Raw genomic sequence first — 26,131 nt, 5'->3', positions numbered from 1 at the left:
AGAAGAAAAAGGTGGAAGATTTATCAGTTTTGATAGAAAAAAAAATAAAACCAGGAATTTGGAGGTGCTGTGGAGGACATGATACATTTGAATCCCAGACACAGGTATTTAACAATGGAAGGAGTTCTTAGAAAATTATTGCTTAAAGTGATTTGTAAGTCACAAATATACTGTAATTAAAATTGGAAGTTTATTGACCTGGGATGTTATTCTGGGATAGCTCCACTCTAGTTTCTTGATCTTACACAACACATTCTCTAGGTTCCCTGTAGGTTGAGTCACGGTAATTCTCAGTTAGTGCCTGTTACCCTATCACCATTATTAATAGCATCCCTTTTACTCTCAAAAGTATCCTGATTTGGATGACAAATTTTGTGGTACCTTACCCAGCAGTGTAATATCTGCCTCTGGGTACTTAGGATGAAAGCTTATGAAATTTCCTCCTATATTGGGTAACATTATTTTCCCTATGATGAGAGATTTCCGTTAAATGGAGTTAAATTTCCGTTAAATTAGGAGGGCATTAATTAAGGTAGCTTAGTGGAAGTCTGGGACATCTCAAGGTTTAAGATGATTTATAGGCTGGAAAAAAGTCCTGTGTTTTCTGTGCTTGTGTCAGTAACACAAGATTGCTTGCTTGTTGGGGCAGGAGTGAACTTTCATTCCTGGAAGATAGCTTTGCATTTATGTATTTTTGTTTTTTAAATTTATCTGCACTCAGATACACTTAGTCCCAAGGGCAAATAAATCTCAGTACATGATTATAATTATTTTTCAGATAATATACTTAATTAAAAAACAGACTTCCATTTTTTTTTTAGAATAATTTTAGGTTCACAGCAAAATTAAGCAAAAAGCACAGAGTTCCCTCAGACCCTCTCCGTTCACCCACACACAGCCTCCTCCGCTGTCAACATTACCCTCTAGAGTGGTACATTTGTTACAGTTAATGAATCTACACTGCACATCATCATCACTCAAAGTCCATAGTTTACATTAGGGTTCATTCTTGGTGCTATGCATTCTGTGGATTTTGACAAATATATAATGCTATGTATCCACCATTAATAGTATCATACAGAATAATTTTACTGCCCTAAAAACTCCCTGTGTTCTACCTATTTATCCCCCCTCTTCTCTTAACTCCTGATAACCACTGACCTTATTATTTTTTCCATAGTTTTGCCTTTTTTAGAATGTCATATGTGTAGTTGGGCTCATACTATGTAACCTTTTCAGATCAGCTTCTTTCACTTAGTAATATGCATATAAGGTGTTTCCATGTCTTTTTGTGGCTTGATAGCTCATTTCTTTTTAGCACTGAATAGTATTTTATTGTCTGGAAGTATATTTAATTTTAAGAAAGTGTTCTTGATAGTCTGTTTTTAGATTGGCGTACTAAATTCCACAAGTATGATCTTTTAATTCTTTTAACAGTGGGTTGAATATATGATAAATTCCTATTTAATGGGAGCAGAATTGCTCATTGCTTTAAGAATGACTTGCCCTATGTTCCTAAATGAACAATAATTATAAAAATCGTTGAGAATTTGGGGAGGAATACAGATCTTCATGAACAGTGTGTGATGTCAAATATCACGATACTTGAACCCTCTTAATCTAATCATGTGAATACTTTTTGCCGCTGTCACAACTTAAGTAGTGGGTAAGTTTATAATTTCAACACATTGTCAATGTGATCTATATGTAAAAGAGTCAAATTTGTCACATTTCAAAACTCATTTTTTAAAATTCAAAATAACAGTAAAATTCTACTGAGTATCCTCAATTTTTTAAATTGAGAGACCATTGGGACATACAGGGAGAAAGGAAATTTCCCATTCCATGCCATTGTGGAAATATAGAATCTCTTGGGCACTTACCTGTGTGTTACTGTCACATTCTTATTTTCCAAAATTATATCTGGTTAGTTTTTACAGAATTATTGAAGAGGACCAGAACATAGGAAAAAGAGCATAAATATTATAATACTTCATAAACTTTTATCATGGTCTAAAATAGTAGTTACTATTTCTGTTATATTTTCTGTAGGATCACTTGGTCTGTGGCATATTGGTTTTGTTTCTTTTCAGTATTCTACTGCAGGGTACAGGGTAGGAGTTGGTTTACCTTTGGGTTTTAGGCTGAGATTTCATATATTTTCCTTTTTAAAAGTTGAGAAAATTCTAGCCAGGCATGGTGGTGCCTGCCTGTAGTCCCAGCTACTCGGGAGGCTGAGGCAGTAGGATCGCTTGAGCCCAGGAGTTTGAGGTTGCTGTGAGCTAGGCCGATGCCACGGCACTTACTCTAGCCGGGGCAACAGAGTGAGACTCTGTCTCAAGAAAAAAAAAAAAAGTTGAGAAAATTTGGTTGGAATTATGTATTATCTTTTTCCTAACAAAGAGCATTTCTATGTTAAGTGAAATTAGCCAGGAACAGAAAGTTAAACACTGCATGTTCTCACTCATAAGCAGAAGCTAAAAAAAGTTGATCTCATAGAAATAAAAAATAGAACAGAGGTTGCTAGAGTTGGTAAGGGTAGGGGGAAAGGGGTATAAGGAGAGGTTTGTTAAAGTACACAAGCTAGATAGGAGGAATAAGTTCTAGTGTTTTATAGCACTGTAGGATGACTGTAGTTAGCAGTAATATTTATGTATTTTAATATAGCTAGAAGAGAGAATATTGAATCGTCCCAACATGAAGAAATGATAAGGCCTGGCGCGGTGGCTCATGCCTGTAATCCTAGCACTCTGGGAGGCAGAGGCGGGCGGATCGTTTGAGCTCAGGAGTTCGAGACCAGCCTGAGCAAGAGCGAAATCCCGTCTCTGCTAAAAATAGAAAGAAATTATCTGGCCAACTAAAATATATATAGAAAAAATTAGCCGGGTATGGTGGCGCATGCCTGTTGTCCCAGCTACTTGGGAGGCTGAGGCAGTAGGATCGCTTAAGCCCAGGAGTTTGAGGTTGCTGTGAGCCAGGCGGATGCCACGGCACTCACTCTAGCCCGGGCAGCAAAGTGAGACTCTGTCTCAAAAAAAAAAAAACAAAAAGAAATGATAAATGTTTGAGATGATGTATATGGTAATTACCCTGATCTGATCACTATACATTGTATGTATTAAAACATCACCATGTACCTCATATATATGTACAGTTATGTGTCAATTAAAAACTTAATTTATAAAAAAGAAGCATTTCCACTTTGGAACCAAATGCATTGTTTTTCTCAAAGGTTAAAGCCTTTTTGTTAAGGTTAATAGCATTATGCACTCCAGTCAACTGAAGTCTACTGCTGCTTTAGGACCTTTTGGTGTGGATACTGTGTCTTATATCTTAGTTATTGACTTGGAGGACATGAGAAGACTCTTCTTTTTCTTTTCTTTTTTAAAATCTTCTGACGCAGAATAATAAAGTGTTTACTTGATGTTATTAAAAGTGTTGCACAGTTATAAGAAGGAAGTTAATTCCTAATTGAGTGTATTTCATCCTTGTAAAAGTATGTTGCATTCAGTGGTGAATCATCTGGAAAGAAATATAATTATGCCGAAAGTTCCATTCTCAGTCCCTTTTTCATCTTCCCTGGGTGATCTCATCTCCTCCCATGGCTTCAGCTTCCACCTAAGCTGATGAATCCCAAGTGCATATTTCCAGCTTCCATCTCTCTCCTAAAGATCAGATCCTTATTATTAACTACATCTGGACATCTCAATGGAATAACTTATCCTGTACGTCCCCCAAGGCAACTCTCAGCCTGCCTTCCTTTATTCCATTTACAGTATCATTCCACCCCTGGTTAACAAGTTCACTTGATTCTATCTTCTGAACATTTCTCACATCCATCACCACCTCAGCGTTCCCACAGCCACTCTTTGTTAGTTCAAACTCATTTTTTATTTGGATTATTGAAGAAGCTTTCTAACCCTTTCTTGACTTCCTTATTTCTGACATTCTTTGTACTGCCACCAGTTGATCAGTCACACCCCTTGTTCTATGGAAGGAAGCCCAAGGTGTTTAGGCATATGTTCTTCATAGCCTGTAGGATGCCTGTCATATTCCCTAAATTGTGAGGTCTTGAGGATATAGTTTGTCCTATTTTTCAGTGTAGGATGTGAGCACTTAACAGGTGAGTGGCATATACTAACACTCAAAAAATGTTGAATTTTTTCACCTTTATCTAAAACTACTCATTTCTAGTACTTTTCAACATTGTGCTCATACTATTTCCTCTTGCCTAGAACAAGACCATCTCTCCTCTCTCCCCAGCTGACAAGGCTAGACTCAGATTTTAACGCATAAGCTTTCTAGGTGTACATTAGCCTACTCCCCCCCAGCAAAATTAGTTATTTCTCATATATGTTCCTGTTGTGTATATCAGTTATAGAAGTGGCTGTTGTCAATTTTATTGTATTTTGATGATTATTCTATCTCATGTCTTGCAAGGTTTAGATCTATTTAGGAACAAAGTTTATTTTAATTATCCCTGTGCAAAGTCCTTGGTAAATAGGCCCTCAGTGAATGGTAAATTGAATTGAAAGTGTGCTCTTAATTTATAGATTGGTAAACGGAACAAATCCAAGATAAAGGTCAGTGCTTTGAAATCATAGTGAGTGACATGTTTTTTAGCAATCATTTTTGCTACTCTACTTCTTTTGGTCATGGATCTCAAGACTTAACTGCTGGGATAGTCTTTACATGGTTTCAAAAACATCTGTGTGGTTCCTTGCCCTTATTTCCCTTCTATTGGAACAAGCTGAAAATTTAACAGTTTCAGACTCTCTAAGACGTTAGTTATCAGAGTGTGGTACTGTGATCCCTGGACGAGCAGTACCAGCATCACCCGAGAACTTGTCACAAATGCAGATTCTCAGGCCTCACTTTAGCTTCACTGAGTCGGAAGCTTGGGTTGGGGTCCAGCAGTATGTGTTTTAACAAGCCCCTCAAATGGTTTTGATGCATGGTAAAAAGTTTAAACATTGCTCCTCTAGGATTTTGTCATCTAAGGAAAGTTTTGCCTTTCATATATAACAGAGTTCCCATTGTGGTTTCTACTATAAGCTGTTTGTGCTTTGGAAATAATTCATCAGCTAGGAAGACTAGAACTAATATTACCTAACATCCTGGGATGTGATTCAAACTCTGTGGTTTCTTGGAATGTCTGTTTAAAAAAAGGTGAAGAGAGAAGGCTTCCTGCTTCTTTCACTTAAAATGTCTTCTAGATTATACTCAAGACTGTCAGCTTGGACAAGTTGTGTTCCTTGTGATACTCATGGGGCATATGATGATGGAAGAATGAGAGGAATACCTTATCTTCCACATTTAATCCTGATTGTTGGTGTCTTGTCAGAGACAGAAAGTAAGCTTGTTATCAGAAATTGTACTGAATCTATAGATAAATGCATTTCATAGAAAACATAATTAGTGAAGATTAGCTTTTGATTAGTGATAACCCATGGCTTTTGAAAATGGTTTTATTCAATTTGTTAAAGAAAAAATGATGCTTGTTAAAAGCACAGTAAGAAAGACTTTATTCAGATCATTGTGATCAGTATAAGGACCACTACAGTATGATTTTGCAGTGGGGGAGAGAGATTGGACTCAACTTTGAATACAGCATGGTCAAAGTGGGAAAATTTATAGCCAAGGAGCAGGGTGGGGATCAGTGGATAGAAAATTACTAAGAGAAAACTTAAAGAGTAAGGAGGATTCTGGCTAAACCAACCTAACAGATTCTGACTGAAGACAGGCCAGGGTGATCAGACCTCACCTGGGGGATTATGGACGTTAAGGAAGCTGATGAGATACTGAGGGTGATCAAGGATGAGGGGTTCTTGCTAAACTGACTTAACAGGGTTCTTTCCTAAAACTGAATTTTACAGGGAAGTTCACAGATGAGCTTAGGAGAAGCCTGATTAAATTTTGGTTAAGCAAAGAATCTTTGTCAGACTGGAGTATTCAACCTTTCTAGCATATTGTTTAGATTTTGCCTTTAGTAAATCCTAACTGGAGGGTCAACTGAAGCACACTCTTAAAATACTTTTTTTTTTTTCAATTAAAATTGTTTTTGGCCTCAAAGCTCCATTTTGGGTGTAGTTCTAGATTGGCCTGTAGCTATTTTTGACAGTGTTTTGGGATAAGAGCTTTTATGAGTATTTGTTTAAATATATAAGGGTTTCACGGTTTGAACCAAACCTTTCATTAAGAACTCCCTTTAAGATACAGCTGGTTTGCGTGCATTTGTCTTTCTCCTTTGGATGAGACATCCTTGGTTTTTAATGGCTAGCAAAACTAGCTTTTTCTCTTGTGTGTCAGCATCTTGAGTACTGTTTGTGGAGTTAGGAAGTGAATTACCTAAAGTTTTCTAACAAGACTAGCTTGACAGCAGACTGTGGTTATTGCGTGTTTGCCCTTGGACGGACACATTCTTAGTTTTTAAAAAGTCATGGTCATTTTTATGTCAAAATGGGACCTGATCTATTGTATTTAGCTTTACTTTATTGGATCTGACTGTCTTTGCTCAAGAGTAAATTAACTTCCCCTTTCCTCTCTGGGGTGAGAAAGAAATGTTAGACTCAAGGAGTGTCTTTGATAATGAGCTGTTTAAATGAGTACTATAAAAGCCTAGACTAAGTGGCTAGTATTTTCTGATAAATAACATATAAACAGGGTTTTCAATCTGTTAGAGCCCATGCAAAGATATTAAGGCTCATAGGCATTAGCCCTGGGAACATGTTAGACATGCAGGAAGAAATGCAAAGAGGCTTTAATTCTGAGCTGATTCTTCTCTTTGCTTTAAAAAATTTACAGTTCCTTCTGTTTCCCAGATCTGGTGTCAAGTTCTGTTTTTATAAGACTTTTTTTCTAAAACCAGAATTTATTCTAAATCATTTTTATTAACTGCTGGCAACTTTACTTTATTTAATGTTACTTTCTATTTGAAACATATTGAAATTCTTTGGATTAGTGGGGTTTTTTTGTTTGTTTGTTTTTTTGTTTGAGACAGAGTCTTGCTCTGTCACCCTGGATAAAGTACTGTGGTGTCACAGTTCACACCGCAGCCTCAAACTCCTAGGCTCAAGTGATCCCCCTGTCTCAGCCTCCTGAGTAGCTGGGACTACGGGCACATGCCACACGCCTGGCTGAGTTTTCTATTTTTTTGTAGAGATGGGGGTCTCACTCTTGCTCAGGCTGGTCTCAAACTCCTGAGCTGAAGTGATCTTTCCACCTTGGCCTCCCAGTGTTAAGTTTACAGACGTGAGCCACTGTGCCTGGCCTGATTAGTGATTTTCAATGCTTTTTTTTTTTTTTTTGAAAATTGAAAAATTCAAAAAAAGTCAATCCAGTGGACCATCTCCCACTTCCATAGGTGAGTCTGAGCCCTGCCTCCCATTTTCTTCCACATTGCTTTTGAGGTACCTTAACAGAATACCCCGGACTGGTTTAGATCATTTTTTAAGTAACAGAGGAGAATGCTTGCATAAAATTGTCGTTATATTATTACATTGATAGCTTACAGGTTACAAAGTAATTTTACAAACATTGTTCATGTGAATCTCACCATGACCTTATGAAGAAGATAGGAATTATTGTCCCCATTTTTCAGACGAGGAAACTGAGGTTGAAGAAATTGAAGAATCCAACCCAGATGTTCTAAACCATGGCTCATTTCCCTATAAGGTGAGCTCTCAGCTTAATAGAGAGACCCTTAACTGTTCACTCATCTATCAGTAGTGTAATCTAGACTCAGGTGTGTCTGGAACACATCTGAAATTATATGCAAAATTGTGTTTGTATTTTTCTGGAATGAGAGAGGCCCATGACATTTTATAATACTTCTAATTTTTTTCTTTTTTTGTCATTTACTTTTAGACCCACAGATCCAGGTAGATCTTGCTTGCTTAGCTTGTCAATAGGTAGATCAGTCATATCAAATGTTTATCTCTTGTCCTAAAGTAACTTAACATTCGCATAGAGCTTTACAGTTTACAGAACTCTTCCACATATGTTATATGATTTTCACAACTATCCTAAAAAGTAGGCAGCATCATTCCTATTTGAAGAAACTGCTCAAAGTTAAGAGAATTTAAGTTGTGGAAGTAGTGACTCAAATGCTGACATTGTTTCTTAGGCTGAAATTAATTTGACATGATCTAAAATCCCATAACTACCATCTTATCTTACATTTTGTGAATTTACAGTTTAGCCTGACCAATATCCACTTTCTTCCCAGATATCATTGTTAAGCAGCCTAATACATAACTGATAAGTTTATTCTTTGTGTTTTTGAAAAGGAGAATTTAAACTGCCTCTTTATTCTCATTATTCTTGGACTTTTCCACAGTGTTAATAATATTTCAAATTTAATGGTTTATAACTAATAATGTTTGCTAATTCCTTGAGTCCATGTACATGTGTCTGCTATTATCACTCTCCTCATTGTATAATAGTTTGCTCTAAGGATAGGAAGGAATGAAGAATTCCTTCTTTTTCATTTCATTCTGCAGTTAACATTTCTGTTCTGGTTCTCATTTTATTTGAAAAGTTAAGCTTAGTTTTTTTGTTGTTTCCTGAAGAAGTTGGATTTTAAAGTTAAACTGATTTGGGATGTAAAGTTCTGCGTCCTAGGCTTCTGTGGAATAGTATTGCAGGCTGCTGCCCATGGCCTGTTTAGCATTTATTTCTGTGGAGACGTATAATAATAGCTAACATTATTGAGTGCTTACTATATGCCAGGCACTGTTTTAAGCTATGTTATCTCATGTAATCCTCACAATAACCCTATGAGGTAGCTGCTATTATTAGCCCTGTTTCACAGATTAGGGAGATGAAGCTCAGAGAGGTTAGGTCACTTGCCTAAGGTCAGACAGTTAGTGATAGAGCCTTATTGTGAACCCAGGCAATCTGATTTTAGAGTTTGCTGCTTTTGGTCACCAAACTATAGTGTCTCTTGGCATAAACTAGATTTCCCTATTTCTCCAAAGCAGTAGGGTGGTTAATATAGGCTGAGCAGATTCCTTTAGTCATCTTGGATGGCATAATTTGAGAATAAAGGATGGGTCCTGGTTTCAAAGCTACTGATAGGGATGATCTTAATTTCCAAACTTTTGTCATACCTGCCTGAAAGGAACAGGTGTGAGTTTGAAAAATGCTTTATAATTGCTGCCATCTCTACGTAGAGATCAGACATAGTACCTTCTTTCTGCTGCAGAGAATGAGGTTACCCTCTTTCTGGTCCACTCCCAGGGCTTCAGGCCTGCCTTGCTCTTGGTCAGTCCAAACAGAGGAGTGCATGTAGACTTCTGACCTGCCTCTGGTGTCAAGGAATAGTGATGAATGATCTGTTTCTTAATTAACAGTAAGGATAGGCATGCTGTACAGTAGTCTGAGGCTCAAGTCTATGATAGCCTTATAATAGTCAAGGGTCATTTAGACATTTGAAATACAGTCCCTATAACCACATTTAGATGTCTGTGGGTCTTGCTCAGTCTTTTAGAGGTAGATGACCTAAATTTGTGTGTGTGAGAGACAGAGACATAGGAGAGAGAAATGCTGTTATGTCCTTGGTTGTCATTTCCTCTTTATTGTGAGGCACCCACAGGGAATTAGTGGTAGTGGGAGCTTGTAGGGAACAGCTGTTTAAAAGAAAACAGGTGACAAAAGCAGGCAAGATTTAAAGGCCTGGCCTTGGCAATAGTCATCTGAGGGAGAGGGAGAGAACTTAGTCTTATTTCTTATTCTGTGGTTGCCCTGGAGGTAAAGGTAAAAATCACTGATGGTCTCTCCTACAGAGAGCTAGGCTAGCTTTTTTTGCTTCTTTAGGGCACATATAAAAGCAGTTTTCTTGGGATTGGGCTCAACTTGCTTTTCTGTGTTCCCTTTTTCTTCTCACCCTCTGCTATATATCTACACATCCAGTTTTCCCTGCCAGAGAGCTCCTCCTTTTCTCCGGCTGCGGAGTCCCAGCTGTCATCTTTACCTCCCATCCCCCACCCTCAGTTATGCAATTTTACATTACACTTCTCCTGGTTTTGCTGCCTCCATTTTTAATGCTCTGCCTGCTATCCCCTCTGACACCAGCTTCTAGTCCCTCCCTCCCCCAAAGCCATTCAGCTCCCCTTCTTATTGTTGCACTGAATGCACTGATATTAATACTTTCTCAAAACTCTTTGAAATTGGCCCAGTCACTTAAGACAGTGGGTGGAGATGATGGCAGGGAAGGGATGGGGGGTGGGAGGTTGTTTTTGTAAAATTTAGGCTTTTTCCAAAATACTGGATGAAACTTGACCTGGAGATCAGATTCTTCTGCTGGCCCCCCAATTTACTGCAGTTGTGTGCTTTCATGTTGAGGGCACATAATTGTTTAAAAGCCCTTGGTAATGAAGACAGGGCAGTGAGTCAGGCTCTGAGCTGCCTACCTCCTACTGCTGCGAGAGCTGGTTCTTTTCCTGAATTGGAGTTAATTTTGGATGGATAATGAGGTGGATGGTTGCTAATAACTTTCCCTTGCTAATTGTGATTTCACAGTACTGTGTAAAGAGGTGTTTTTTCTTTCTTTCCCCTGCTGTTTGGAGGGAAAATAGATCTGTTTTCATGATTTTTGATGAGTATTCAGCTATCAAGGAATCCCCTAGTTGGTTTGTTTAGAGGCAGTATGGTTTATTGGAAAGAGCCCTAGACTAAGAGCTGTAGACCTGTGTTCTAGTCGCAGCCCCACGCAGGACAAGCTGCCTAAGTGATCTTGGGCAGTTCATGAACCTGTCTCTGCATCTGCACTATGAACACATGAGATGTGGTGTATGTGGAAGCACTTTGCAAATGTAAAGTTTTATAAAAATTTTAGATGCTGCCCTTTACTAATTTGGCTACATCACCAGAGAAATGTTTGTAATGTCTTTTAAACTCCTTCCTTCTCTGAAGCTAGCCTCCTTAAGAGCAGGGCTTTCAAATCATCAGAACTAAGGGCAGTCTTGCCTCAGAACAGGCTTTTCTTTTGTTTTCTCCCTGTTCATCCCTCACCTTCCCCAGTTGCTTTAGGAACTCTTTTCATCCTATGCTCCTCTATCTCCATTCTTTAGTAAGGTTTTAATTTTAAGGAGTTAGTGATCATAGTGTGTTGCATATTCCAGTGGAGGGTTCCTGGCTTTTTGTGGCCAGGAATTAATTAGTTTATTAAACTAAGTGGTGACAAAGCGTAACTTCAACTTTTAAGTAACTATAAAAACTTTTCTAGCCTAGTAAGACATATTGACTGCGGTTGTAGAAAGTGTTAAAAGAAACCATGCTTTGCTTTGGACACATCTGGATTCCAGGGCAGACTTTCATTATTAGCTTGTGACTGTGGGGAAAATATTTAAATTTTTGGACCTTAGTTTCCACATCTTTGTGGGGATTGTAATGGCACCTATCTTTTAAGGCAGTTGTGAGGATTAAATGAGATAATAAATATAAAGTGCTTAGCACATTGCCTAACATATAACAACACAAATTTAGGAAATGTTACCTGTTTACATATATGTGTAATAATAATGGCTTTCAAAGAAAGCACAGGAAGATGTCCATTGTTGGTATTTTAAAGGATTTTTAATGTTGATTTTAAATAAATTTGTTTAAATATACAGCATATAATTTACTAATTCAAAGAACATTTTTGTCTTGATCCCATTGTCCTCAGTGCAGGTAGAAAATTGAACTGACTCAGACAAGCATTCATTCCTCCTTAACAAGAGCCTTGCCTCGGGTGTTATGATCAGGCTGAATGACTTGCTCAGTTCTGTGCAGTGGGAATCATGTTGTTTAGACTGTTTCTCAGCTACCTTTGAACTGTGTGGCATTGGGATTTGGGGTTACACTGAAATTGGATGGATTCTTGGTGGTTCTGAACATACTTTTGCAGGCATCCTTTTTACATGAATGTGGTCAAGAGGTTGAGAAATAGGCCTGCTTTGAAGTGCAATTCAGAGGAAGGAAAAAAAATACAAAACAAGTCCACTAACAGTTTTAGGGCATAAACAAGTGCATAATTACAGCATTTGAGAGGCTGTAAACTCCCCAAGTTCACAGAGAATGTGATAATAAGACCACTTGTGATTTCCTTTTATGGTCAAGAATATGATTAAAACAGAGTAATATTATTACTGCATTCCAGGGATTTACTGATATCCAGTTTTCTTTGATGACTGAACCAGTAGAAAAATGAGTGAAACCAGCTTCCTTTACCTCTGCCTTTGTATTAGCTGGCATCGACTTTGACAGGTGGACAGGTGGCAGTTTGTGAGATGGACTGAGACATGGCTCCTTGGATACCGCTTTATTTGGCAGTGAGCTCAGCTCTTTATACAGGGACTTGGGGGCTCTTTTCTGTAATTCTAAAACTTCTGCGTTTGAGAATGACATTGTTTGGTTTCTTGGATCCTCTGGTAGATATTTCCTCACAGGGAACAAGACTTGTTGAATCTGAAGAGGTAGTTTTAGAATGGTGTATTAAAGGCAGAACATTTAGTCTGAGTCTGTTAATCACAGCATTCCTGCGCTCCTCAGATTCTAAAAGTTTCAGGAATTGAAAGTCTAGTATGAATTTGGAAGTCTTGATCTCTGCTTGAGTAAATATGTTATCTCCCTTCACATTCTTAGATCCATGGGGTGGGGTTTATCTCCATAGGCAAATACAACTATGAATATAAACAGAAATTTTTCCACTTAGCAACCTCCGTTTTTAGCTAGTCCTGTTAAATCCTTGGCTTCTGGACTGTAGGAAAACTGTTTCACTTAGTTCTTACTCTCCTCTGGGATGTTCTTAGTCTGATGTTGGCAGACCCTGACCTCACTGCTCACTGCAGAGGGACTGGCTTGGCTTATGCTCCAGATCTCCCAAGGGAAGTTGCCAAGCCACTGAGTGCCCTCTTTCTTACCCTGTACCTTAGGACACTGCCTGAATTGGTAGAAATGCTGAATGAATCCCAGGTGGAGTGAATGGGTAAGAAAGAGTATGCTTGCACTGTGATTTTGTTACCTGTGGACCCAACTCCAAGATTTCAAATAAGCCTGGAGTTTTTTTTTTTTTTTTTTTTTTTTTGGAGACAGAGTCTCACTCTGTTGCCTGGGCTAGAGTGAGTGCCGTGGCATAAGCCTAGCTCACAGCAACCTCAAACTCCTGGGCTTAAGCGATCCTACTGCCTCAGCCTCCCAAGTAGCTGTGACTACAGGCATGCGCCCGCCACCATGCCCGGCTAATTTTTTCTACATATATTTTAGTTGGCCAGATAATTTCTTTCTATTTTTTAGTAGAGACGGGGTCTCGCTCTTGTTCAGGCTGGTCTCAAACTCCTGAACTCAAACGATCCGCCCACCTCTGCCTCCCAGAGTGCTAGGATTACAGGCGTGAGCCACCGCACCGTGCCAAAGCCTGGATTTTTTTTTACACTTTTTCTGCTGTTTCCGCTTTGTCTTGAGGAAGTGTAACCTCAAGCAAATTATGGGCAAGTGGAGGTAGGCATCAGCCTTAATTCCTGGGCAGTCCCTGACAGTGTTGGTTGAGGCCTGGCCTTCACCCTAAAGTTTAGTTTAATTAATCAGCATACATTTCTCATTCTTTTTGAGCTGGCTTCTAGTAGCCAGGCAACTAAACTATATAGAGCCTGTGAAGTATACCATGGTTATTTCTACAACTCCCTTTCAGAAGATTTTTCTAGTTATATATATTTATGGGATTATGGAGGGCATAAGACCCTCCATTGGCTGGTGATGAGTTGGGTTGTTGGTGCTGCTGGTCCCACTCCTGAGCTGACCCCCAGAGTATCTCACTGTGGTGTGAAATACAGACTGTCCTGTTCTCCTGAGTCTAAAGGTCTACATTCAGGTAGAGGCTGCCTAATCACAGACAACTGGGTTGGTTGGTTGCCGTAGTCCCAGGGAAGAATAGGAGGTGGAGAAAGTCTAATCTGAACTCAAGATAGGGTCCTGCATGAGAGAGAAATTTGCTACACTTTCAGTTGAAATTTGGACTCTAAATCCCAAGAGAAGGCACCAGTAGCTCAGTTAGTACTTCTTGTTGAGGCTTGCAAGAGACATTGCATCTCTAACAGTGTTTACCCATCCAAAAAAGAGATCCTGACTTGGTATATAAACCTACTGCCACTTCCGGTTATCTTTCATCACTTGCCTGAGCTTGAAAAGGTAATGAATGGTTTGTGTTCTAAGAAAAGAGGCTTTTTCCCAAGACCTGAGGCTTTCTCATTCCCACCAGCTGGGCCCATTGCTAAAATGCTTTCTAGTGGGCTTGCTTCTGCCTGGCCAGCACCTGGGCTGCCCCAGCTTGTAATTAGCCTGCCTTTGCTTCATAAGCTTCCCAGGGTGGTTCTTCTTCTAAGAGCTTGTATGAATTGCTATTACTGTCTCTTTATAGTTTAAAAATGAATCCTTTTTTGTTCTTTGCAACTCATTTGCTTTTTTCTTTTCTTTTCTTTTCTTTAAATTACTATTAACACCTGTTGATTCTTTTTTTTTCTGATTGGCCTGTCACTGCATTCCTGCTCCCCCTCCCTCTAGCTGGGTTTGTCAAGTCGCCCATGTCAGAAACTAAGCTCACGGGGGACGCCTTTGAGCTGTACTGTGACGTGGTCGGGAGCCCCACGCCAGAGATCCAGTGGTGGTACGCAGAAGTCAACCGGGCAGAGTCTTTCAGACAGCTGTGGGACGGTGCTCGGAAGCGCCGTGTCACCGTAAACACCGCCTACGGGTCAAACGGCGTGAGTGTGCTGAGAATAACCCGGCTCACCTTGGAGGACTCTGGGACTTACGAGTGCAGGGCCAGCAACGACCCCAAGAGGAATGACTTGAGGCAAAACCCCTCCATAACATGGATTCGAGCCCAGGCCACCATAAGCGTCCTTCAGAGTGAGTCCAGCACCCTACAGTAGTAGTACTGTAGTCATTAGAGGTGGCCCAATGACCCTTCCCTTCTGCTTCCTTTCCCTCTTCCCCAGTATGATCGCTCACCCCACCCCTTGTCTTCGTTTTTTCAAACCCACGACCCTTTTGGTTGTAGTGTATGAAAACATCTGTGGCAACTTTTTTTCTTCTCTGCCGTGCTTTCTGCCTCCATTGTCCCCCAACCCTTCTCTGTGTCTTTCTTCTCAGGAACAAAGAACTTGAGGAAATCCGTGACTGTCCAAATTCATCTGCGTTGGGGAAAGGTGGGGAGGGAGAACTGGGGAGGTTAAAAAAACTTTAAAACTCAAAAAACCAGGCAGTTAAAGGGAGGGTAGTGTTGAAATTGTTTCTTTCCCTCCCCTTTTGATTTTGTAGTAGGTTTCCTGCTATCTTTTTGCTGATTTCTTCTCTGGTGCCTTTCCATTTTTGTTTCTCTCCCCAATCTAACTACTTTTTATTTCTTCTGTTCATCTGTTTGAAGCTCTCTGAGTAGCTGCCTTCACCTCTGGTTTTGAGTTTGTGTCTGCCCAGCCTCTTCCCTCACTGTGACCTGGTGTCATCCTGTTCTGTGATGGGAATGTTGCCATGGGTGCAGTGTGGTGGTGTGTTTTGGTTGTTGGGTGGCATGTAAGCTTGGATACTTCCATAGTTCCAGCTCTTTTTCTTTTCTAAAACAGTGGCATGTGCTTCTCTGATACTAGCCCTCCACTGCAGCAGTATACTCCTCACCAGGCCTGCCCATTCACTCTCCTGTTCTTAAAAGCAGCAGCCTGAGATTTCCTCCATATGTCTTGCTGTTAGGAGCCAGGTGACACTAAGCTGCAAAATATTTTTTTTAAAACCCCATCACGCTATCTCAAAGTCTGAGTTGTATCTGATTCCTGTTCACAGTTTGATGACTGACTGTTGGCACAGGGCTCCTCATCCCGGAGAATGGCAACCCCAGAAATGGTTTGGAAGCCATTCACATTGGCCTTTTTCTTTGTGTCTTGAAAAAAGAGGAAACTAAATTCCAGCCCTCTTCCTCTCAGTGATAAGGTGAGCTGAGCAGCTGGCTCAGAATCTTCCCCTTCATCTATTATAGAAGGTACAAGTGAGACATGTAACAACAGGAGCTTTTGTGGCCACTTCTTTCTTGAAAGAGAAGAAAGTGGGAAGGAGAAGCCACCACAGAACCAGTGCTCTTCGTGGCCAAGAAGAGTTCTAGCCCCATGTCAGACCTGGTTATAATTGAGGGGGCACTCTCTATTTAGTGGAAAGATCCTCTGGGTTTTTCACCTTCTTCAAGGATTCAGTGAGGGACCTATAGCCAGTTCTTAAAGAGCTGATCAATTTAGAGTAAGTGAAAATAGTAAAATGCTAGTTTTATGAGGAATTTGGTGGTAACACAGGAAGTAATATGACATTGGCCTTGAATTTATATACTTATATGGAAAATAGCAAATTAGTGTCTGTTCTTTGTGGCTACTCAGAGATCCCTATGGAAAAAAAAAAGAGCCCGTAGAGCAGAGACGGGAGAGGCTGCTGCAGTTGGCACTGTTGAATCAGAGAACCTGCTTCTGGAAAGGGGAAAAGAAAAAACCTTGTCTATGTGAAAATGGGGAACATTAACCCAGTAATTTTTCTTCTTTCTTTCTTTTTTTTAAAAAAACAATTTTTTTCCCTTGCACGCCTCCTTTTCCTGCTCCCTTGCTCCTTTCCTTATAAAATCAGAATTATCCAAATGGCCACAGAGGTCTGCAGAAGTTTAGAGGCATGGACTGGGCTGGGCATTTGGTACTTGTACTTCCAGGAGCCTGACTCATAGCTAGAAAGACCATGCTTGGGGGCTAGAAAAAGAGGAGGCTTTGGGGACCTACCTACCAATCCCAAGATTACCCAGCATTTCCCTAGTTTGCTTAGAAACAATTTCCTAACTTATGGTTGTCTGCATGTGGTTAAACCCAAAGCCTGGCTAGTCAGTCTCTCTCCAGACTTCCCCATCAGTCAGTTAACCTTAATTAGCTGTTTTGGAGAGCCAGGAGGTTGCTGCTGTTGTTTTTTTTGTTTGTTTGTTTGTTTCCTTAAAGCACCCTGGATTCAACTCTAATTGGATTGTTTTATGATCTCAGCATTCCCAAAGACATTGCCTCCAGGGAGAGGTTGAGGTCTTCTATCTAACAATGACCTCCTGGCAGTACTTTCCCCAAAGCTCCGTGAGTATTGCAAGGCAGGAAGAGAAATGTGCCCAGATTTTAGGGTTATCTCTATGGCCATAGCATGTTCTTTACATACGCATGATGGCTAGGGTAAGGGTCTCCTACCTGCTGCTTCTAACTAGGAGTCAGTGGCAGGTAAAAATGTTTGAGCTTCTCCTGAATGTTCATCTCTCTTGGACTTCACTGGGCAGTGCTTGGCCACAGAACTAAAAGTCCCACCTTCGTCCTGGTGCAGAATGCAGATGTGGCACCATGGCCAAGGAATTGGTCTGACACTAGTTTTCGTACACAGCAATCACAGGAGGCAGGTTACCCTACCCCACAACCCTCCTATGGTACAGAATCATATTTAAACCTATTGAAATTATCCACTTGCTCCCAGCTGACTCTCCTGGATCTTTAACACTTAAGAGAAAAAGTGTTTTCCTTTGCCTTCCAAGAATTCTTGGCAGAAAGTCTACCAGGTTGCTTTCATCAGCTTCTTAATCTCCCTGAGCTGCAGTGGTCATTTGCATCGCCACAGGTAAGAGTAGCATTTACTTTGGCCTCCTTGTATTTATTTAAACATCTGGAAGCTCTTGGCCTCATTCTCAGAGTTCACCCTTTCTCAGTGCAATCTGAGAGGAAGAGCCAGAAAGTCCTAAGCGGGACAGAAAATGAAATTGGTTAATAAAAATTCAGTGAAAACCTAACAGTGTGTTTGGGTTTTAATGTTGCCTTTATATTTTTTTAATTTCTCTTCTGTGGAGTACTGGTTCTATCTTTTTCACTTTTGTTTTTGCTTGGTTTTGATTTTTCTTGGAATTGTGATGCTTTCTGCTGATTGATGGTGTGTGTGCGCCTTCCATTGCAGGGTTTGCAGCCGTTCTGCTCGACTTCTTAAGGCCCAGGGATTTGGCTTCTGTCCAGTGTGTCTTGGAAACCATGGGACACCACTGCGCTAACGTGTTTACATGCATCTGCTTCTGTCTTAGTGGCTGCTATGCCTCCATTATCTGTACATAGAGACCCTGTTTGATGTTACTGATAAGGACCAGTGCTGAATGGAAGATAACCATTATCCTTTTGCCAGAGTTGGAAAATAGTTAGAACCAATTCGTTAATTGAGCAAACTTAAGGATTTGCTTTAGTACAAGTTTCTCTGAAGGTACTGACTCTACAGTCAGAAATGTTACATTGGTCAGGAAGTCCTTAAGGCATTAAATTTTCCAAGTATCCCATGATGTCTCTGTCCTTTCCTCCTCCCTAAACTGCAAACAAACCTTAGTTCCAATGGAGGGAGAGAGTTCCGTTCTCAAGAGTTAACGGTCAGCACTGTATTACATAAAATGGTGAGGGGATGCTGCTGTGCAGTTGTAGACAGGAAGTAGCCAGATACAGGAAAGTGGGAAGTCAGTCAAGGATTTCTGAGAAAGAATTGGAAGAAAATAAAAGAGCAAATATCCCTTATTGTGGGTGAAAAAGATGATCAGTTTAAACTTCACCTGAAAATGACCAAAAATAGAAAAAACTAATCCTGGGAAAAAAATTAATGACAAAACAACAAGAAAAGACAAATAACAAACATGGAAACATCTTGACTTTAATATAGTGATGGATCTCAGAGTGATTTAAAGATGAAACTTGCAGGAATGATAGAATATGACTTAAAAAATTTCTGTCCAATATATTATAATATTTGACTCAGATTATTTTTATACACTAGTGATCCCAGGTTAGATATCTAAGCCCAGGATAGAACCAGAAGGTGAAGTATATGCCTTGCCCTAGGGTGGAAGGTGGGGTGGGGGTTGGGGTCGGACAGGGATAGAGAATTTAGTCAGATGTGTCTTCTAGGCCCAGCTTTGCCACCAATATTTATGGCCTTGCACAATTTATTTCACTTTTCGATAGAGTGGGATTCAGCGAACTCTAAGCTACAATTCTAGGAGCCCTAATACCAACACATATTGCACTGTAGTTATATTATCTTGGAATAGAATGTGTTTTAAAGTGCAATTCTGAGAAAAATTTTGTTTTGGGAATAAATATGGGCTGGAGAGAAGAACTGATAATTCCTTAAGAATTTTGCCTTAGCAAAATTTGGAAAATGCAAGAGACTTCCAATAGGAAGTTTGCATTTAGGATCTATGCTATCTTTTTCTGCATAAATGATGGCCATGGCTGGCTTGCCATAGGTTTAACACTTCAGTGTGGGAAAAGCCATACATGTATTATCTAATTATACCTATCACTGTTCTAAGGCCCATAGGGAGTTTATTAGTTATGTAAATGATGTTGCCTTTGTCTTCAGAACTGGGAGGTGGAGCCTGGTTTTCTAACTGAAGCAGACTCGGTGGGTGGTTCTTATATCATAAAAAGGTGGTATTCAAAAGCATAAGTGGTTTGTTGCCAGTAAAATACCTGTAATGCTCCCATTCTTTCACGTCTAGGCCAACTGGTCTTCAGGCTGTTGTCTGCGCTAGTGGTCATTTGCTTATAATCATCGTTTTTCCTTTCTTGACTTCCTCCAAAGTGGTAAAGTGAAATTCCTCATGTGGTCCTGTCTGCCCTCCCTCTTCTTCTAGTTTCCCCTTCCTACCCCATCCAACTCTCAGGCCAGGGCTGCAGAGGATGGAAGGCTATTGCCCCCTATCATTGTGTACTCTTATTACAGAGCCAAGGATTGTCACCAGTGAAGAGATCGTTATTCGAGATAGTCTTCCTGCTCTCCCCGTCACCCTGCAGTGTAACCTCACCTCCAGCTCTCACACCCTTACATACAGCTACTGGACAAAGAATGGGGTGGAACTGACTGCCACTCGTAAGAATGCCAGCAACATGGAATACAGGTGAGAGGGGCTAGCAGCTCCTGGGAAGATGGGAGGGATTGTGGCTGAGCTTACTCAACATTCATGATGCATAATTATGCCATGTGGGAGGGAAATGAGATATATTTGGTCCTTCCCTGGAGAGTCTAATCCAGTCTAATCCTGGCATAAGGCCCAGGAATCTATAAAAGATTTCCAGATGATTCTGATGAGCAGACAGATTTGAGAGCCATAGATGATCCCCTCACTGTGATATTAAAGAAACTGAGGGCATGAGAGAATGATTTGCTCAGAGTAACAATGCTAGTCAAGAAGAGAGGTGCAATTAGAATGCAGTGTCTTACCTTAATCCAGTGGTTTGAGGAATCAGATTGAAGTCTGCTTTGAAACTATTAGAGCAAGACATCTTCCTAAATGATCTTGCCACTGGATAGATTTCCTAGTGAATTGCCTTTTAGGAGTGTTTAATATCACCGTAAACCTGATAAGGACCAGCAGATACAGGGCTCTTTAATGATCTGGAGTGAGGATGGTAGCCTGGAAATATCCTTTGAAGAAAGGAGAATATTTGCTGGCTATTGCCAGCACCCAAAGATCTGGGGCTTTTTGGGATATCTAGAACACATGACACCTCACCTTTCAGAATAATTTGTTCCTGGTTGAAAACTAATCTGAAAAAGCATCAGCTAATCTTGTGTGGTAGGTTGATGCAGTCAGTACAAAGACAGAGAGGACTGGAGTGAGACCAGGAAAACTTCTGTACCCGGTAGTAGCAAGAACATTCTATGGTGTTTTATAGCAATGAGATCTTTTTACTCCCTTATTTAATTGATCTACTTGAATTCCTGGGCCCCTCTCTTTTTCTCAGGCCAGGAAACTAAGACTCAAAGAGTAACTCTTGGCTGGTTTAGAGCCAAATTCTATATCTAATAAATTCCAGAACCAAGGCTAGGTTCCAGGTCTTCTGACTTGTTAGAAATTTTTCTAGAATTGGTGTTTTTTTTTTTTTTTTTTTTCTTCTGCTATGCCATACTACTCAGTGGCAAGTTAACCTATCTCCACTGTAGTTTCTTCTGATATAAAGTTGGAAATATAGCCTCAGCTATATCCTCTTAGTTGGGAAAGGGTTAATCAAATAAAGATGTTGGATAGATTGAAAGGCATTTATTCTTGGTCTGTCCATTAGTTTTACAGGTTTGCTTTTTATAGTACTTCTTTCAAAGTTACAGACACCCAGTCATGTTTCTCTTGGGTCTTGTACTGTTGCCCACAAAGCTTTGAGCTGTAACTTCATAAAGTTTCAGCCTGACTTTATAAAATGCTTTTCCTGCTTTTTTTTCTCAGCTTATTTGAAGTTTTCCTGGGGTATTCTGCATCCCTAGAGTTTTTCTGGGATTCCACATTTTGTGGGATAACAACTGATGAGTCCCTTGGGCTACCTAATAAGTCAGCCATGGGCCCAATTTCAGAACCCTGCCTCTGCTCAGCCTGTGTGGGACATTTCCATTTTCTTCAGTTTCTTCATAATAGCTAGCCCAAGGGAATGGTGTGGGGAGATTTTGAGCCCATAAGCATGGCCTCAAGAGTGGGAGATATCTTACCAAATATTTTTCAAGGAACTTAAAGTTGGTTTAAACGCTGAAGATAGATATAGCTGCTGCTCCTCCCTCAAACTCTGGAACACTTGCTGTCAAGAGCAGTTAACTTGTGTCTGTTTTTCTACTGGGAGCATGTTGATTTAAGAAGAGGCATTGTGTCAAATTAAAAAGACATCTTGACTGCTCCTCCTAGAACACTATGCTGCCATGGATTTGCTGACACAGTCCTGGAGACAGGCTATGTCTTTTCTCATTCATAGTCTCTTAACCTGTGTTTCCTTTTTGAAATGAGCAGTAAGATGAATATGCATGGTGCCAGTCAGTGGTCCAGTTGAGGAGTTTTTCTCAGACATTAAATAGTACAGTGGAGATTCTACCATCACAAGTATCATATTTTAACCACTAAGCAAAAGAGCAGGTGCCCAGCCCTATGTAAATTTTAATTCTCTAATCTCAAGGCTGTCTTTCTCTGTTTTCTGTAATTACTCACCAACCTTTCTGCATGTGTTTGATGTGTATGCGTGTAGGCCGAAGTATACTGAACTGATACGAAGTTGGCCCTCGGGACAAAAAGCTTGTTTGGGATCACCGTGTGAGATTCAAAGAAAGTGTTGTGGCCATACACACTTCTTACAGTTCTTCCTGTCACTCTGTTTAACTTGGTCTGGATCTGTGCACAGCTGTTCACTCTGAGTTTGTATTCCTTCGGTCATTCATTTGTTTGTTTATTCATTCCCCTCCTGTATTCCAGGCACCAGGCAAGGTGCTGGCTGTAGAATCGTGTACCAGATAGTGCCTACCCACTTAGAACTTTGTCTGTTGGGAAGTCAGACGTTAATAAAGCAATCACATAAATGTATAATCATATGTTGTGATAAGTACTATGAAAAATCACAGGGTAGTGTGAGAGCGAATGTAGTGGAGGGGGATGAAGTTTAGATTGAGGCTAGACAAAGTGACATGTCAGCCAAGACCTGATGGAAGAGGAGTTAGGTAGGCTACAAGTGATGGGAAGAACATTCTTTGTAAAGGAGCATCCTGTGTGAAGCTGTTGAGGTAGGAACAAATTTGGCACATTAAACTGAAAAGAGACCAGAAGGGCTGGAAAGTGGCATGGAATATGGCTAGGGAGGTAGGCAGGGACCAGATCATGCAGGTGCTGGAGCTGATGATAAGGCTTTTAGCTGCATCTCTGTGGTGATGCTCTAATGGCAGTTTTGTTTTGTTTTTTGTTTTAAGCTATATCTGGGTCCTGTTACTGAGTAGACTTATTGAAAACATGCTACTAAAATACAGAGTAGGAAGAGCGGGACTACCAAAACAAGGTCTTTAGGGAAGTTCAGAAAAAGCTTGTGGTTTTTTGTTTTCTGTTCTTGTTTATCTGACTAGAACCATGAGATGAGCAAGAAGTTTTCAGTTATGGTTCCATCCTCTATATCTTAGTATAAATTGTAGTACTTTGTACAGCCCTCTATTTTGATTACATATTTTGCAGTTTGTTTCTCCCAATGGACCAGAGCATCTTAAGGTTAGAGACAGTGTGCCATTCCATCTTTGTATTCCTGGCACCCAGGAAAGAGTAAGGCATTAATGTTTTGGGATGCACGGGGAGGGGCGGGGCGGTTTACTTTTAGTTAGGGGGAGATGAGTTGCATTAAGGGGCAGGATTTGGAGAGCAGGGTCCCTGACTGCTCCTTTGGTTTTCCTTTTGTGGTATATTTTGATCATTCTCAGTTTCCTCACTTGGTTTTTCTTCTCATCTCTGCAGGATCAGTAAGCCGAGAGCTGAGGATTCAGGCGAATACCACTGTGTATATCACTTTGTCAGCGCTCCTAAAGCAAATGCCACCATCGAAGTGAAAGGTACAACCCAACAAAGGCTGTGATGGGAGCCTCTCCCTCTCCTTCCAAGATATTATCTTGGTCTGGGCTCTGAGCGTTCAAGCTCTTCTTGTTTCCATTTCAAGAGGCAATATAATGTTATGGTTAGGACCACAGGCTTGGGAGCCTGGCTGTCTAGGTTTAAATTCAAACCCCATCATCTACTAGCTGTGTGACCTTGGCAAGTTACTGTCTTCTCCATGCTTCTGTTTCCTCATTTGTAAAATGAGGATATCAACAGTATTTACCTCATGAGTTTGTTAGCAGAAATAAATAAGTTAATATAGTAGGTTGAACTATATGAAATTGTCATTTTTGTATGTTAAAAATGTTTGAATGTTGGCAGTTCATATGGCTCAACCTTATGTAATTAGAACAGTGCGTCACAAGTATGATTACTTAGATCTTTAGTGGGCCAGCAGGATTTGGGAAAGTACAGTGTGCAGGGTGAACATAAGCTGTTTGTGGCTAATTCATTAGAATTTTAATAGAAACCCTATGGGTGCATGACATCTTAAAGATGAGGCTGTAGCAGACAGTTTCAAAAAAGGGCAGATAGAACCATAAAAGTTGGAGCTATCTAACATCATTAATTTCAACTTTCCTGTGTTATTTCAAAGAAGTACCTAAGACCCAGAAAAGCGAAACCAGTAGCTCTATGTCACATAGTGAGTTTGTGAATTTTCTGGGGCTAGTCTAGAACCCAGGTCTTGACTCCCAATCCTGTGTTATTTCCACTGTCATAAAATGACCATGGAGAGGCAGGGCTACTGTTTGAAGTCAGACTGAAGAGTTGATGTTTTTTATTTTCAGTGTTTTCATTTTGCTCAGGAAGGACACAGACTTGTTCTTTAAATCTGTAGGGTCATCCCTAGAAGCTGGAAGGATAAATTTAAAAGAAAGGGCAGGCTTATATAATAGATATTTAGGTCTTCCTTAAAATATTTGGAAGATTAAAAATGCAAATTCAAGAAAGTAGTATCTTGGTGACATAGCCTTAACTTGTGAGTTGATGTAGGATGACCATTACCTCGTCTAGCTGCCGGATTTAATTCTGAGTGCCTGAAGAGGTTGAGTCAGGCAGGATGGTTACAGGTCACAACAGGCCAGAGAACCTGGCATTTGATTTCTTCAGTGGCTTTTCTTGTCTCTGTTTTTGAAGAATGCCACATTTATTCAACATGAGGATGAAAGGTGTGGGAAAACATTTTCTCTAAGCCAGCCGAGGGCCTTTTCCAGCCTAGGTGAGCTGAGCTTTATTGGGGAGACTTGCACTCTATAGGAGCCTTGAGGCCCTGCAGCATTCCTGGCTAGCTGAGCCTTTGACACAGAGTCCAAGTACACAGGGACAGGATGGGTGAGGGAGGGGAAGAGCGGGGTGTCTCATTAATTGTCCTCCCAGGCCTAAGGGATAATTACGTACAATTGCACGTACTGACTAACTATAATCGTTACTGATTTGGAGTTAATGATTTCCAAGCAGCACTTTCAGGAGTGGAACCAGAATTGGTTTTTCCATTTGTTTGGCTACTTGAGAAGATGGGGTTCAGTGGCCCTGGAGGCATCTTTTCATCATATTCTTTTCAGCAGATTTGAAGCAGTGATCGGGAGGGTCAGAGAATAGAAGGTTGCAGGCCAGGCGTGTTTTCAGAGGAAATTACAACTTACACGGCATCATATTTAAGGTGATTACTGTGCCCTGTTGCATTTTTACTGTACTAACAGCCCCATGAGGAAGATGGGACAGGTGGTGGTATCTTGGTTTTAAAGTAGACCTTGAGAGAATTCTGTTTTATAAAAATCCTAAAGCATATTCTGTGACTACCTCGGACAGATATATTGTTTGTCTCTCAAGAAAATTTGTAAGGGATTCTAGTCTTTCTGTCCTCCCCGCAACACCTGGATAGAAAACAGCTAAATGCTTAATGTCTTATCTTTCAGGTTGTGGATAGTTGTGTCTGGTAAAGACTATGAACATTTGGCTTTTTCTAATAAAAAGATTTGCCGTGGGCCCAGGATCATATTCTAGGCTCACTTCCAATTGTGGTTGGGATAGAAAAACTGCCTTGCATTTAGAGTGGTGCGTATGTATGTGTTAATTCCAAAGCATTTTCATACAAACCCTCATTTTATTTCCTTAATGCCTCTAGGGTGGAGATAAGAGACAGTTATCTTTTTATAGCTGTAGTGATTTAAAAAATCTGCTGAGTAATAGAGTGGTAAAAGGTGGTTGTACTTGAGAACAGAGAGATTGGGGAATGTAAGTGACCTTTTAGCTTAAAGGAGTCTGAGAATCTTCGTTATTTGTGGCTTTAACTGAATCTGTACTTCAGGGGAATATAATTCAGACCATACATATGTATTTCCTCAGCATCTATTCTACCCTCAGCCATTTTCTTCCCCATTTGGCTTTTCCTGACTTTCAGAACGTCTCTGGGGTGGTATTTGGCCTCAGCACTGTGGGGAGTGAAGGACTTAGCCTAGGCAGGGACTGGGCATTATCTGTCACAATACCGTATCTTGAGTTACCTGTGTGTACAAAAGAAAAGAAGGCTGAAGGAATCAGAGAGAGGGATGTATGCCTGGGTCTAGACCCGAGGTGACCATGCTTTTAACCCTAGCCTCTAGATCGCTGTCAAGAAAGGAGTTTTGAGGGTGGTAGTATCTACATGTAGTGGGGGAGGCCTTGCATGTGAAGTAGGGTTTTTTCTCTCTTTTT

The 26,131-nt window shown here is 40.4% G+C and overlaps 1 protein-coding gene across 4 annotated transcripts in view; it reads left to right on the top strand.

Annotated features, from left to right (window-relative positions):
• Nucleotides 1-26,131, top strand: part of NPTN (neuroplastin) — a 66,757-nt gene that overhangs the window by 19,007 nt on the left and 21,619 nt on the right. For 2 of the 4 annotated variants that reach the window (XM_045531604.1, XM_045531595.1), the window contains exons 1-3: nucleotides 13,816-14,889; nucleotides 19,780-19,954; nucleotides 23,300-23,394. In XM_045531604.1, the coding sequence (XP_045387560.1) occupies nucleotides 14,562-14,889; nucleotides 19,780-19,954; nucleotides 23,300-23,394 (598 nt within the window). In that variant the 5' untranslated portion in view covers nucleotides 13,816-14,561. Of the gene's footprint in view, nucleotides 1-13,815; nucleotides 14,890-19,779; nucleotides 19,955-23,299; nucleotides 23,395-26,131 lie in introns of those variants that run through there. The other 2 variants (XM_045531618.1, XM_045531612.1) reach the window with 1 other exon arrangement.

This window comes from Lemur catta, chromosome 1, assembly GCF_020740605.2.
Source record: "Lemur catta isolate mLemCat1 chromosome 1, mLemCat1.pri, whole genome shotgun sequence".
Lineage (NCBI taxonomy): Eukaryota > Metazoa > Chordata > Mammalia > Primates > Lemuridae > Lemur > Lemur catta.
Note: the sequence above shows the minus strand (reverse complement) of the source record. Positions and strands in the feature narration are given on the sequence as shown.